General features: G+C 37.0%; 3 protein-coding genes across 3 annotated transcripts; all 3 read left to right on the top strand.

The window, feature by feature from the left end:
- Window positions 1-7,075: 7,075 nt before the first annotated feature.
- On the top strand, window positions 7,076-8,642 carry LOC18020998 (salicylate/benzoate carboxyl methyltransferase). The gene is made up of 3 exons (XM_024157980.1): window positions 7,076-7,132; window positions 7,341-7,994; window positions 8,259-8,642. Exons 1-3 carry the CDS (start codon window positions 7,082-7,084, stop codon window positions 8,640-8,642), a joined length of 1,089 nt encoding a protein of 362 aa, XP_024013748.1. The 5' UTR covers window positions 7,076-7,081.
- A 1,588-nt stretch (window positions 8,643-10,230) lies between these two features.
- Window positions 10,231-11,931, top strand: LOC18020997 (salicylate/benzoate carboxyl methyltransferase). The gene is made up of 4 exons (XM_006403914.2): window positions 10,231-10,326; window positions 10,492-10,567; window positions 10,646-11,299; window positions 11,444-11,931. Exons 1-4 carry the CDS (start codon window positions 10,313-10,315, stop codon window positions 11,813-11,815), a joined length of 1,116 nt encoding a protein of 371 aa, XP_006403977.1. The 5' UTR covers window positions 10,231-10,312; the 3' UTR covers window positions 11,816-11,931.
- A 1,453-nt stretch (window positions 11,932-13,384) lies between these two features.
- Window positions 13,385-15,519, top strand: LOC18020996 (salicylate/benzoate carboxyl methyltransferase). The gene is made up of 4 exons (XM_006403913.2): window positions 13,385-13,603; window positions 13,797-13,872; window positions 13,983-14,636; window positions 14,814-15,519. Exons 1-4 carry the CDS (start codon window positions 13,590-13,592, stop codon window positions 15,180-15,182), a joined length of 1,113 nt encoding a protein of 370 aa, XP_006403976.1. The 5' UTR covers window positions 13,385-13,589; the 3' UTR covers window positions 15,183-15,519.
- The last annotated feature ends 179 nt before the right edge of the window (window positions 15,520-15,698 follow it).

Genomic DNA, 15,698 nt, shown 5'->3' with positions numbered 1-15,698 from the left:
TTATCAACATCAACGAAGGGAGTTACCTAACTGTTGGTGTTAAAGCCTGAACCTTGTTTATGTTTTACGTGGAATTTTCTCACTAACTCTCTTTGTCTAAGTTCGATCGATCACTCGTGTGTTTAGCATAAAGTAAATGACACGAACAAATTTATCCAGTTCACGATCCAGAATGGAATCGCTACGTCTGGCCGAGACTTTTCCTCGGAAATCCACTAAATATGGTGTTCTTGGTTACAAATAACCTTTAGAGACTTCCTGTGTAAACCCACACTCGCCTCTCTCCTTATCAACCACTCTAAACCCTAATGTTTCAGTCTGCTACGCCTTTTATACAACTCTTTACGCGTGGTGCCGACAAAACGGCTCTGCTAATTCTGTCTCCAACCTCCGTACTCTGTTTCTTCGACAGAGGAAGAAGACAAGCACCACTCCACTTTAGACAGAGTTTAATTACTCCTTTGTCCTCATGAGTTGCATAAGAAGATCACGTGAGCTCTGCATGACTTCTCTTTAAAAAACACCAACTGAAACTGTTGATATGCCTTGAATCCTGGAGCGTAGAAGCTTCCTGGCGTTGATGCGTGCAAGCTGCACGATCAATCATGCAGCATGCGTGATCAAGCATGCAGGTTACTTGCAGCATGTTAAGTTTACATGCTGCATTTGAGGTTGTATGTGTATGTCTACATGCTGCATGCTGCATGTTAAGTTTACATGCAGCGTCTTGAGGTTGTGTGTGTATGTGTATATGCTGCATGCTGAAGCTGATATTGAGATCTACATGCTGTGTAAGCTGATGTTGAAGACTACAGCCTGCGTGAACAATGTAGAAGTCTGCGTGCATTTGGGCCGTTATTTCTGCATGAAGGCTTTGACATGGGCCTAAGTGAACGAGCCCAATTGCGGTTAGGGTTAATTAGGGTTTATGCTATAAATAAGCATGTTAACCTAATCTCTGATGTATTCTGAACTTTCTGTCTCCGTAATAAAATCAGTCTCCTTTGCCCGTGGACGTAGCCAACACATCGTTGGTGAACCACGTTAATTCTGTGTGCAATCTTTACGTTTACTGTTTTTCTTCTTGCATCCGTTACAACAAACTGGTATCAGAGCTCCAGGTTGTGGGAGTTTTCCGTGTCTGGTGAGAAGATGTCTGAAATAAACGTGAAGATCGACAAGTTTACAGGGAGAAACAGTTTCAGCCTCTGGCAAATCAAGATGCAAGCGTTGCTGAAGCGACAAGGTTTGTGGGTGCCACTAGTTAAAGATAACAAGGGTGACGCTGCTGAGATGGCAAGTCTGGAAGAGAAAGCACACACATCAATCTTGTTGTGTCTTGCAGATGATATCATCGTCGAGGTTGCAAGTGAAGCGACTGCAGCTGGATTATGGGCGAAGTTAGAGACGTTGTATATGACAAAGTCTCTAACGAACAAGCTGTTTCTGAAACAACGTCTTTTCGGGCTAAGAATGCAGAAAGGCACGCAACTCAGGGATCACTTAGATCAGCTAAACACGTTACTACTAGAATTACGTAATATCGATGTTAAGGTGGAGGATGAGGATGCTGTGCTGCTTCTCTTGGTATCACTACCGCTATCATACGAGAACTTTGTGCAATCATTCATAGTCGGTAAAGATACTGTATCTCTGGAAGAGGTCCAATCATCCCTTCATAGTAGAGAGCTGCGGCATCAGGCATCTGGTACAGTTGCAGATAATCAAGCTTCCGGACTGCTTGTTAGTGGTGGAAATAGCAGGCAGAAAAATGTAAGGAGAACATTCTCGAAAGGTCCTAAACCAGATGATATCTGCAATTACTGTAAGGAAAAGGGGCATTGGAAAACTGATTGTCCTAAGAAGAAGAAGCAATCCGCTTCTGCTGCTGTAGGTGACGGTGACACTGAGTCAGAAGGAGACATTGCACTGGCTGCGAATGAACACACACTTCCATCTGATGTGTGGATCCTAGACACTGGAGCATCCTATCATATGTGTCCAAGGAGAGAGTGGTTTTCCACATACGAGCATGTAGATAATGGCAGTATCAAGATGGCTAACAGTTCTGCATGCAAAGTTGTTGGGATTGGATCAATCAACATTAGGACACATGATGGTAGATTCTGTACGCTGACCAATGTGAGATATGCTCTGTCTATGACAAAAAATTTGATATCTCTGAGTCTATTGGACAGCAAGGGTTTCAAGTATTCTGGTGGAAATGGCGTGTTGAATGTCTGCAAGGGTTCTGACACGATCCTGAAGGGTGTCATACATGGTACCTTGTACATCTTGCAAGGTTTCACGGTTACAGGCTCAGCTAATATTGCATTACCGGAAATTCACAAGGAAGATATGACAAAGCTATGGCACATGAGGCTTGGTCACATGAGTGAAAGAGGAATGCAAATTCTGTCAAAGGGAAATCTTCTTGATGGCCATGAAGTCAAGAGTCTGAAGTTTTGTGAACATTGTGTTTATGGAAAGCTTCACCGCAGCAAGTTTCCTAAGGCCATTCATAGAACAAAAGGCACGCTGGATTATATTCACCCAGACTGTTGGGGTCCTTCTCGCGTGGAGTCTTTGGGAGGTCGCAGATATTTTGTATCCATGATTGATGACTACTCAAGAAAAACTTGGGTGTTCATGCTGAAGCACAAAAGTGAAGCTTTCAAGAATTTCAAGCAGTGGAAAGCCTTAGTGGAAAATCAAACAGGGAAGAAGGTTAAAAGGTTGCGAACAGATAATGGCTTGGAGTTCTGTTCATCAGAGTTCAATCAATTTTGTATGGATGAAGGTGTTGCGCGTCATCACACAGTTAGAGATACTCCTCAGCAGAATGGTGTAGCTGAATGGATGAATCAGACATTGCTGGAAAGGGCGAGGTGCATGCTCTCAAATGCTGGCTTAGAAAGGAAATTTTGGGCCGAGGCTGTAAGTACTGCATGCTACTTGATAAATCGTGGACCACACAGAGGTATTGAATGCAAAACACCAATTGAGATGTGGACAGGTAAACCTGCTGACTACACTTATCTGAAAGTTTTTGGTTGCACGGTCTATTACCACGTGTGTGAAGGCAAGCTTGAGCCAAGAGCAAAGAAGGGAATATTTGTGGGCTATGGAGATGGAGTCAAAGGATACAGGATTTGGTCCCCATCAGAAAGGAGAGTCATTACAAGCAGAAATGTAGTATTTGATGAAAGTTCTATGCTCCGATTCTCAGCAGAGCCTACAATTTCCGCAGAGAGTGATAGTGTTGACAAGCAGGTGGAGCAGGAGGTTGAACGTGAAGAGAGCGATCTGCAGCAACACGAAGAGGGTCAAGGGAAACATGGAGAAGACGTTCAACCAGAACCGACTCTATTAGAAACTGAACCATCTGGAACTACAACACGCAGTATTGCGAAAGACAGACCAAAGAGGATAGGAGTTGGACCGCCAATGAGATATGGTTTTGAAGATATGGTCGGATATGCACTACAGGTCGCTGAAGAGGTGGATACTTATGATCCTTCTACGTATAGAGAAGCCATATCATGTGTTGATGCTGAAAAATGGGTATCTGCAATGGGAGACGAGATGCAGTCTCATGATAAGAATCAGACATGGGATGTGGTCGCACGACCATCAGGGAGAAAGATTGTTACTTGCAAATGGATTTTCAAAATAAAGGAAGGGATATCACCTGCAGAAGGAGTCAAGTACAAAGCTCGGGTTGTTGCGAGAGGTTTCACTCAAAGAGAAGGAGTTGACTACAATGAGATTTTTTCTCCAGTAGTCAGACACACTTCAATCAGAGCGCTGCTTTGCAATAGTGGCACGTCAGGATCTGGAGCTTGAACAACTTGACGTGAAAACTGCTTTTCTTCATGGAGAGTTGGAAGAAAAGATATACATGACTCAACCAGAGGGCTTCGAAGTTCCTGGGAAAGAAGAATATGTTTGCAAGTTAAGAAAATCGTTATATGGTCTTAAACAGTCTCCCAGACAGTGGTATAAGAGGTTTGACAGCTACATGAACAAGTTGGGATACATCAGGAGCCTTTATGATTGTTGTGTCTACTACTGCAAGCTGAAATATGGATCATATATTTATCTGGTGCTTTACGTGGATGACATGCTGATAGCTGCAAGTAAGATGTGTGACGTTCAGAAGCTGAAGGATCTGCTTAGCTCCGAATTTGAGATGAAAGATCTGGGTGCAGCGAAGAAGATTATAGGAATGGAAATCTTCAGAGACAGAAGACAGAAGAAGCTTTTCTTGTCGCAGAAAACCTACATCGAAAAGGTTTTAGCTAGGTTTGGAATGTCTTCAGCTAAACCTATTGACACTCCAACCGCAATAAACGTTCATCTCACTATGTTTTCCACTCAGTCTGAAGAAGAAATCGAATATATGTCTCGAGTCCCTTATGCTAGCGCTGTAGGAAGCCTGATGTATGCTATGGCTAAAGAAGGTATCTGGTTAAAGGGGCTGATTAGTGATCTGGGTATGCAGCATGATCAAGCTATCGTATACTGTGATAGTCTGAGTGCGATTTGTCTAGCTAAAGATCAAGTTTATCATGAAAGAACCAAGCACATTGACGTAAGGTATCATTTTCTTAGAGGTGAGAAGAGGATCAATGTGAAAAAGGTAGGAACTGCTGATAATCCTGCGGATATTTTCACGAAGGCAGTTCCTCAGAACAAGTTCAAACATTGTTTGGACTTGTTGAACATCACAAGCTGTTAATCTGGCCCGAGTGGGTGTCTGGCTCCGCAGGAGCATCTGAGCCCGGTGAAGGGCGTTTGGCTCCGTAGGAGCATCTGAGTCCAGTTATGGACATCTGGTCCGAAAGGAAATCTGGTTTTCTGATTGTTGAAACATCTGGCACATCTAGCACATTAAGTGTGCATGTTTGGCATTCTGAGGCAAAGGAGAGGTTTGGTACTTCTGGCACTATGATGGTGCATCTGATACATCTGTCTGTAGGATTCAAGTCAAGGTGGAGATTTGTTGATACGCCTTGAATCCTAATGCGTAGAAGCTTCCTAGAGGATTCAAGTCAAGGTGGAGATTTGTTGATATGCCTTGAATCCTGGAGCGTAGAAGCTTCCTGGCGTTGATGCGTGCAAGCTGCACGATCAATCATGCAGCATGCGTGATCAAGCATGCAGGTTACTTGCAGCATGTTAAGTTTACATGCTGCATTTGAGGTTGTGTGTGTATGTCTACATGCTGCATGCTGCATGTTAAGTTTACATGCAGCGTCTTGAGGTTGTGTGTGTATGTGTATATGCTGCATGCTGAAGCTGATATTGAGATCTACATGCTGTGTAAGCTGATGTTGAAGACTACAGCCTGCGTGAACAATGTAGAAGTTTGCGTGCATTTGGGCCGTTATTTCTGCATGAAGGCTTTGACATGGGCCTAAGTGAACGAGCCCAATTGCGGTTAGGGTTAATTAGGGTTTATGCTATAAATAAGCATGATAACTTAATCTCTGATGTATTTTGAACTTTCTGTCTCCGTAATAAAATCAGTCTCCTTTGCCCGTGGACGTAACCAACACATCGTTGGTGAACCACATTAATTCTGTGTGCAATCTTTACGTTTACTGTTTTTCTTCTTGCATCCGTTACAACAGAAACCTTCTTCTTAAGTTAGAGTCTTCGTGACACTTAGGCATAGAACCCACACTAACTTGCGCTACAAGAAGTAAGTCATATACCGACGGTAGCTATCGTTGACGAATTGTCGGAAATAGATGTTTCCGGTGGATCTCCGAGAAACTAAAAATCAAAGTCTAAATAAAACTGATCCATTAGAAAGGTCTCGGAAACTTAACATCATCAAATTTAACTTAGGAACATAGTTCTTCGCTAATCCACCACTCCATTACATTCTCTTGGATTAATAATGAGCTTGGGACTGTCGAGACGAATGAGCATGGGGATGTATATCCTGGTCTACTCCTTTAAGAATGGGCCAAACGTTCTCTTCTGCAATTATTTGCTTAAAACCAACTTGATCTTTTAAAGCTCCAACTACTCCTCTGTTAAACCATTAAAAGAAATATAATATTTTCTTATTTTGTCCATTAGCATAAATTTGAATAAATGTTCCTAAACACACATGCGTTATGTTTATGCCATCCAGTTCTCAGATCATTCAACGACAAATGCACCATATATGTTTAGCATCTTAAAGACTAAACTAAAATACGAACGCAAATGTTTTTCTTTTATTTTGAAGAGATTATCTCAATTTCTGTTCTTATCAATTCCTAAAATTTTAAAGGAGACGTGTAAAAATTGATAATTCTGAATTGATTTTTATAATACAAGTTGATTATCTGATGAAAAAATTGAATGCTAACGTAATCCAAATCACCTTTGACGTAGTTTGTATGATTCTATTTACATAGAAATATAATCAAGCCCTGATCCAACAACAGAAAATTTAAACAGTAAATCATCTACTCACATTTAACTTTTTATGTACGCTTTTTTTTCTTTTGCGTGTAAGAAAATATATTTATAAATGAAAAAGCTATAATCATATGCATTTACTATAGTTCATATATTTGCAGAAGGACTTTTGAAGGAATTATAGATGGAGTCGTTCAACTTGCCGTTGTACAATTGGGACAAAGGAGAGAGTCAGAGAGGTAAGGTAGATTCTTAGAAATCAAACGCACTATCCAGTTTCCACATTTGAGTTTCTACTTCCATATTGAATAATGTCAATTGGTCTAGTGGAAATTCATAAAGTCTATTATGGTGACAAATAAAATTAGAATTAGAATTATTTTTTTTTATTTTGCTGTTAAAAAAATTGTTGGCAAAATAACTAAACATGGAAAAGCGTGTCAATACAGACCATTATAAAATATAATCATTCTCCATCTTGTAAAACAAAGAAACAAAAAATTCAAAGATTTTTCTATATGTCATGTCTTCCTCAAGGTCTTACTTTGCATCCCTCTTCTGCTTATATATTTATAACCCTAATGTCCGATATTCATGATTTCATCTTATCAAATCAACTTGTGTTATATACATTCGGGACTCTTTCACGGGTGTTCTTAGCATGAAGGGTGGAGATGGAGAACACAGTTATGCAAATAACTCTGAGGCGCAGGTAAGTATTTCTCTGTGATTGGTACGAAAAATCTAGTTTTGCTTCATGTGAATCATAGTGCTTTGGAAAATATATTCTTTATATGTGGCAAATCAGTAATACTAGTGTTAAAACTTTTCTGAGCAACCCATTTTTGTCTCGCTTTTTTTTTGACATCATTGGTTCAAGGTTGCATGCTGCATATAATTAATTGACTTTTTAACTTCAGAAAATTATTAATTCCGAAGCAAAACTGGCGGTGGTAGAAAACGTAAAGGAAATGATAGTGAAGATGGGTTTTCCCGGGTGTATCAAAGTGGCCGACTTGGGATGTTCTTCCGGTGAAAACACTTTCTTGGCCATGTCCGAGATCGTCAACACGATCATATCAACATACCAACAAAAGGGTCAAATCCAACCAGAGATCGATTGTTGTCTTAACGATCTTCCAGACAACGACTTCAACACTACCTTCAAATTGATCCCTTCCTTTCACGAGAAGCTGAAGATGGATGTTAAAGAAATGTGTTTCGTCTCGGGAGTCCCAGGCTCATTCTACTCGAGACTTTTCCCAAGCAAGTCTCTTCATTTTGTTCATTCATCTTTTAGTCTCCATTGGCTTTCTAAGGTTCCTCCTTGTCTTGAGGAAAACAAGACGAACGTGTATCTAAGAAGCCCATGCCCTCCAAATGTGTACAAGAGTTACTTGGCTCAGTTCAAGAATGATTTCTCATTGTTTTTGAGAATGCGTGCGGAAGAGACAATGCCTAATGGACGCATGGCTCTCACTTTTTTGGGCAGAAAAGCTTTGGACCCTTTATCAAAAGATTGTTTTCGAGATTGGTCGCTGATATCTGATTCTCTCCTCGATTTAGTCTCTGAGGTATATTTGTTATATTACTCTTCTTTGTTTTCTATTTTTTGTCTATTGTTATAAATTAAATTTCCAATTAATATGTGGAACGCCAAGTATTATTGTTATTTAAAATATTTATATTGGCTAGTCATAATTGAAATTGCAGTGGAAAGATAATAAAAGTCATTCAACCGCCATAATTTTGTTTGTTTTCTATTTTTTACCATTGGCACATGATTAAATAAAAGCCATGCAGATCGTAGTTATAATAAAATTTTGTGGTACATGCAGGGGATTGTGAAAGAATCAGAAGTGGAATATTTCAACATGCCATTTTACAATCCGGACGAAAATGAGGTGAAGGAAGTTATCGAAAACGAGGGCACTTTTGAGATCAACAATTTTGAGACGATATTTGGTCTTCTCTTTTCACACAAAACTGGTCGTACTGAAGTGAAAGATGATGATGATTTGGACCAATCACGTGTATTTGAAGTCGTTAGAAAGAGGGCAAACTTGGCAAGATCCATCACTGAACCGATGCTTGCTGCTCATTTTGGAGATGCCATTATTGATCGTCTGTTCGATAGGTATACATACCATTTAGCCCAAAGTTACCATACTTTGCGCAACAAACCAATGGTTAATTTCTTAGTTTCGTTGATTAAGAAGTAACATGAATTAGATTTGATGCTTTGAATAATTGAAGAAGCCATAAAAACGATTTTAACTTTTAATAATCATTGGATCAATTTGGCCAACGTATACATTGTCAGCTATTGTGATTAGTACAATTGCCTGATTTTTACATTTTCTTTTATGAGAATTTAATTTTTGTGAAGTTACGTTCATGCAATTCTAGATATGTACGTATTTTTGAAATTTCAAATCATTAAAAAAAAAGCAATAACGTCTTCGATCTTCAAAGCCTTTTCAAGAAATGTTTTTTTTTTTTCCAAGAAATCTTAAGTCTCTTTATTATATCCTTGTATTTAAGTTTTGGCCCTTTTGGGAGTAGTAGACTAATTGAATGTATGACAAAATCTTCTTAGCGGCAAAATAGTTTGGTTGCCACGATGCACTCCAGATTCAAAATTTTGGACATCAGTTTTATGTTTTTGCAGTGTAACCTATGGATCAAATCTTCACTTAACGTCGAAATCATTTGCATAATTGCATCGGGAACTTTAGGTTCATTTATAACGAAATCCCACGCGGTGTTAGACGCCCGGTTAACTATTTGTAAACATTACTTCTATTGTTGGGTTGGGATATCAAATTTTTAGATTTTTGAGTTATTTGGTATATTTTGTTTCCAGATTCTTGGTTGTTCAAAGCTGGAGACAAACTTTGCATTATTGACACAATTATTTACTGCAACATTGGAATAATAGATAAAACAAATTCTACCAAAAGCCAAAAAAATAATATTAATTATAGTTTCCGACTTATCACAAAATAACCAATCTTGTCGAAAAAAGTAAAAATAAAAAACATTTTGAAATATATGCGGCTGAGAATTTGGAGAGAGACTTACAGATGGATTATCGGAAATATGGAAAATGGATATTGTTTGATCATTAAAGTTTTTTTGGACATTTCTGCCACCAAGTTGCTTGGCAGAGCAAGATTAGATGTCTTTATACTGAGAAATTGGGGTGAGATAGAAATTTTAATTTTTTTCTAGACATGGAAGATAATCGATCAGGTAAAAAATTTGAGTGTACTAAATTTTTTTGACTTCTTTCATATGGCTGAGACTGGGACCTATATCCACATATTTCCAAACGCAGCTTCACAAATCTGCTGAAACTGAAATTTATACTGTTTTTAATACACAAAACTAACTCTGTATAGCTCTTCTGTTTTAAAATATAAGATGTTTCATGTAAATCTACAAGAATTAATAAATTATTATTCCTTAAGAAAATATTATGTTTACATCCATATTTGATGGTTTTTGTAATTCTTGTGGCCTCAAAAATCCAAAACGATCACCATTTACATGATTACATCTATCACATGACATCATTCTTCATCACATGGATGACTATAAATTGGTGAGTAAGTTATTGCATGAAATTGACTCTAATAAAATTACTATAGAAGACCCAACAACCCACTTACTTGACTTACTACATGGTCTTTTTATATAACAGAGGATATACTGTAAGTTATAACTTTATATGCCAAATTGGCTTTAATTAAAACATTAAATTCAAATATATTCCAAACTGTTGACTGTGAATTAGGAGTAGTTTAAAAGTAGAAGCATATCGCTTATCCCAAACCAGATCTAAATATAAACGAAGAGTAGCAGCACTTCAAAGATTTTTCTCCACATCATGTCTTCTTTAAGGTAAAGTTTATATCACAACTAATCAATAACTGTGTACCCTTTCTGTTTATGTACCTTGACTAGTATTCATCATATTCTTATTGGCATCAAGAACCCGAATTGTGAATTTTATATGATCAAACAAAACCAAACCAAACCAAGCGTTTTTATTTTTATTGTTACTAGGGACCGTTTGGTGGATGCTCTTCGTATGAATGGGGGAGATGGAGAACACAGCTACGCTAATAATTCACTTATTCAGGTACATTGACTATTATATTATCATAGATATAAAAGACAATTTACTCTCTTTTTCATAATCATATTTTCGACTTTCCAGAAAAATCTTGTATGCAAAACACAATTGCTGGTGGAAGAGAGCATAAACGACATGTTATTGGAGTTGGGGTTTCTAGAGTGCATCAAAGTGGCTGACTTGGGCAGTTCTTCCGGGCAAAACACATTTTTGGCCATGTCCAAAATTGTCAACACGATAATAGAATCATACCAACTAAAAGGTCAAAACTCACCGGGGATCGACTGTTGTTTAAACGATCTTACCAAGAACGACTTCAACACAACTTTCAAATTGATCCCTTCTTTTTACGAGAAGCTGAACATGGACGTTAAAGGAAAATGTTTTGTCTCGGGAACCCCAGGTTCCTTCTATTCAAGGCTTTTCCCAATAAACTCTCTTCATTTTGCTCATTCATCATATAGTATCCATTGGCTCTCTAAAGTTCCTGAAGGGATTGAAGATAACAAAAAGAACGTTTATCCTGGAAGTCCATGCCTCGCAAATCTTTACAAGAGTTATTTGAATCAGTTCCAAAAGGATTTCTCGTTGTTTCTTAGAATGCGTTCGGAAGAGATAGTGTCTAATGGGCGCATGATTCTCACGTTCCTAGGCAGAGAAGCTTCTGATCCATTGTCTAAAGACTGTTTTGGCAATTGGTCATTGATATCAGATTCCTTATTTGATCTAGTCTCTGAGGTATTTATTAACCTACTTTATTTTACTTTTATTTATTTTTACCTGATCTGGTCATCTGTCCGAGATGATGAGCAAATTAAGAACCATGAAAGTTTTGGTAAAATAAATTTTATCAAGGAATGTGATGAGAGCTAGTGCATGTAGGGGTTTGTGAATGAATTAGACGTGGAATCTTTTAACTTGCCGTTCTACAATCCCGACGAAGGAGAGGTGAGGGAGATTGTTGCCAAGGAAGGCTCATTCGAGATTAATAAGTTTGGTACGTTTAAATTTCCTACGCCACACGAGAAGGGATGTGTAGAAGAAGGAGATTACTCTGACCAAAGTCGACTGGAAAATAGTAAAAACTTTGCAAACAGTTTGAGATCCGTCACAGAAGCAATGCTTGCTGGTCACTTTGGAGATGCCATTATCGACCGTTTGTTCAACAAGCTAACACACCGTGTCGCTGATATATCGAGCAACTACTTCAATACGAAGACGGCTGAATGTTTCGTTTCGTTGACTAGGAAATAAATCGGAATTCTTTTTATTTACTTATCAGATCGAGGATTTGCATGCAGTATAATGGTCTGAATAGTGGATGCATTTTTTTTTTTTTTACATAATGATGCATTTTAATTAATCTTTGTTATTTTTTTTTCCTTTTTTTTCGACGTCAAATTGTTGTTGATAAGTTAATATCTATTTGCTTCCTTTTCTATTTTCTTTTTAAGGTAATATATTTCTTTATTTTGAGTTTTTTTGTGTAAGCCAACTTTAGGTAGGTTTTTTCACATAATGAATTTCTTTGTATACTTTACAAGACTAGAAAACACAATGTTAAATTAGTTTTCATTCTGTCATCAGGATTTGAATTCATTATCCGGTCCATCTTGTCCTCCAAAGATTTTTTAGGTTCAACCAATTAAACTTGAATATATTTTTTAGTCGAGAAGAACTTGCGCATAGTGCACGATACAAATCTAGTTATAAATCAAAGTGTATGATTATGATTAACAATGGACGGTTGAACGTCTGATTTAATCAGAGGGTATAGTGACTACTGACTACTAATCATGTGAACTTAATTCGAGAAATAGTTGAAAATGTCAAAAGATCTATGACCTAAGTGGAAAATAGCAAAATATTTATTTACCACATGCAATTTCGTCGTTTCGTTGACTAATAAGATAAATGATTTGTTTCACTTCTGGTAACTAACAAAAAAAAAATGTTACATGCTTCATTGAATGCTTGTGTTTTGTGATCTATGAACGAACGATATATCATGAAAATTCCTCATTTTAGAAAGAAACTAATCTCGGTGAGGCCGCTTACTCGTCAATTGCTCTGAAATTTGTTAATCCGACTCCAAAATAAAACGGTATCCACAATTTATATTTGATCCTCATCAATGTAAATATTAATTATGTCTATCTTTCGTCATTTTCTGAAGTTGCTTAATTAAATTTCTTTTTATTATTTCACAATTTCGAACAAAATTATATTTTACTCATTTACAAATAAAGTACAATGATTAAACTGGTGCACTACTGAAAGAGGCGACAAGTACCTCTCTAGTCTCTAGCAATTCCACTTGAATGAATTATGAAACCCGTAGCATAAAATGATACATCCCTTAACGATTGCCAGCCTCGTCGTTTCGTTGATTTGGAAGGCCATTAGGAATTTGGCTAGTGGTTACAATGTATCTATCGCATGACATGCAATTGCATAACTATCCAAAACCATTTTATATGGGTGTACAATATACTATTCATGTTAAAAGAGTTCTTAACTACTAGGCAACATGAGAGAAGCATAACTTCAAAATTTGGGAAAAAAAGAAGAAAAAAAATGGAAAGACTTATGCCAGACGACAAAAAACGGTAGAGAGTTCACAGCTGGGTTGAACAAATCGTTTTTTTTTTTAATTTTTTTTAAAAAAATAATACATGCTTGTGAAGACTAATCGTTGTACCTAACTCTAATAAAATTAAAATTGACTTGCTACTATATATGCGGTTTTTTTTTATAACAGAGAAAAATGTATAGTCTTTAACAAAGAAACCAGAATTTTTTTATAAAGGAGCCGAATACACTTGATCTGTTTGGTCGTTACAAATGTTATATTTAAATTCCAATTTATTTTCTTAATTAAAGAATAAAATGCATATATATATATATTGCTTCGATTTAAAACAAGAAGGATATATATAGCTTATCCCAAACCAGATATAATTCTAACAAAGAGTAGCAACACCTCTAGATCTTATAAGAAGTTGATTCAAAGATTTTTCTCCACATCATGTCTTCTTCAAGGTAAACAATTATTTTCTATGTTCTTCTAATTTGTGTGTTTCAGTAAAAACTAATTAAATAGGTAAACAGATTTTATCATAACTAAAACAAAAAAACTTTTATCATGACTTAATGACTTTGTATCCCTTGAGCTTATTTATTTGTGGTCCTAATTAATCTTGATTTTGTTATGACCTTTCTATTTATATAATAGGAGCTCTTTGATGAGTGTTGTTAGTATGAATGGAGGCGATGGAGAACATAGCTATGCTAATAATTCTGGTCATCAGGTTTGTACTTAATCATCTAGCTGTGATAATTATAGAATAGTACAAGACCTGAATCTACGTAAATATATTTTAACCAAATCTATCTGTTTTTGGTATATCTGGCTTCGTAGAAAACGGTTTTCTCTAAAGCACAAACGATGGTGGTAGAGAATATTAAAGAAACTTTATTGGATTTGCACTTTCCTGAATGCATTAAAGTAGCTGAGTTGGGCTGTTCTTCCGGACCAAACACTTTCTTCGCCATGTCCGAAATCGTCAACACCATCATAGCTTCGTACCAAGAAAAGGGTCGGAACCCGCCAGAAATCGATTGTTGTCTAAATGATCTTCCAGATAATGATTTCAATATGACCTTCAAGTGGGCATGTTCTTTCCAAGACAATCAGAAGATGAATGTTGAGGCGTCGTGCTTCGTTTCAGGAGTCCCTGGTTCTTTTTACTCGAGGCTTTTCCCAAGCAAATCTCTTCATTTTGTTCACTCAGCTTGCAGTATCCATTGGCTCTCTAAAGTCCCTGAAGGGATTGAGGATAACAAGAGGAACATATATATTAGAAGTCCTTGCCCTCTAAATGTGTCCAAGAGTTACTTGGATCAGTTTCAAAAAGATTTTTCGTTATTCTTAAAAATGCGTTCTGAAGAAGTAGTGTCTAATGGACGTATGGTTCTCATATTCAAAGGCAGGAATGCTTCTGATCCTCTATATAGAGAGATGTGTCACTATTGTTCGTTGTTGACTGATTCCCTCCTCGACTTAGTTTCTGAGGTAGTCATCACATGCTCTCTTTTAATTTTTTTTTTTTAATTTGGATATGAATTTATATAATGTTGGAGTTCAAATATCAATATCAAATGATAATAAGTACTAGAGAATACCACGCATCTTATATACTACATTTGACCTTAGTGTATGATTGCTGATATATATTTTGTGAGTGTGTAGGGAGTAGTAAAGGAAGAAGAGGTGAATTCATTTAACTTGCCGTTCTATGATGCGGGTGAAGAAGAGGTGAGGGAAGTTGTCCAAAATGAAGGATCATTTGAGATCAACAATTTCGAGACGCATGAACATCTAGTTCCATACAAAGATAGCCAGGAAGATGACGATGAAACATGTCGATTAAAATTTGGTGAAATAATGGCAAACAGAAAAAGATCCATAACCGAACCGATGTTGGTTGCTCATTTTGGAGATGCTATTATCGACCGTCTGTTTAAGAAGTACGCACACAACGCAGCCCGACACTACATTGTGTCAAGAAGCTGCACCAAAACGACCGTCAACTTTGTTGTTTCATTGACTAGAAAATAAAAAGGTTTCGTATTGCTTTGCTGGTTACGATAATAAATGAGATCCGTCACTGAATCAATGCTTGCTGGTCACTTTGGAGATGCCATTATCGACCGTTTGTTCAACAAGCTAGCACACCGTGCGGCTCATATATCGAGCAACTATTTCAATACGAAGACAGCTGAATGTTTCGTTTCATTCACTAGGAAATAAATCGGAATAGTTTTTATTTACTTATCAGATCGAGGATTTGCATGCAGAATAATGGTCTGAATTATTGATGCATTTTAATTAATATTTTTATTTTGTTTTCTTTTTTTTCGACGTCAAATTGTTGTTGTTTAATTGATATCTATTGGCTTCCTTTCTATACTCTTTTTAAGGTATTATATTTGTTTATTTAGAGTTTTTTTTTTTGAGTGTGTATAAGCCAATTGATTTGATATGAAATTTAGGTAGGTTTTCACATAGTGATAAAAAAATACATATTTCTTCGTATAATTCACAAGACTAGAAAACACAATGTTAAATTAGTTT

The sequence above is a fragment of the Eutrema salsugineum genome, unplaced genomic scaffold (assembly GCF_000478725.1).
Source record: "Eutrema salsugineum unplaced genomic scaffold, Eutsalg1_0 scaffold_16, whole genome shotgun sequence".
Classification (NCBI taxonomy): domain Eukaryota; kingdom Viridiplantae; phylum Streptophyta; class Magnoliopsida; order Brassicales; family Brassicaceae; genus Eutrema; species Eutrema salsugineum.
Note: the sequence above shows the minus strand (reverse complement) of the source record. Positions and strands in the feature narration are given on the sequence as shown.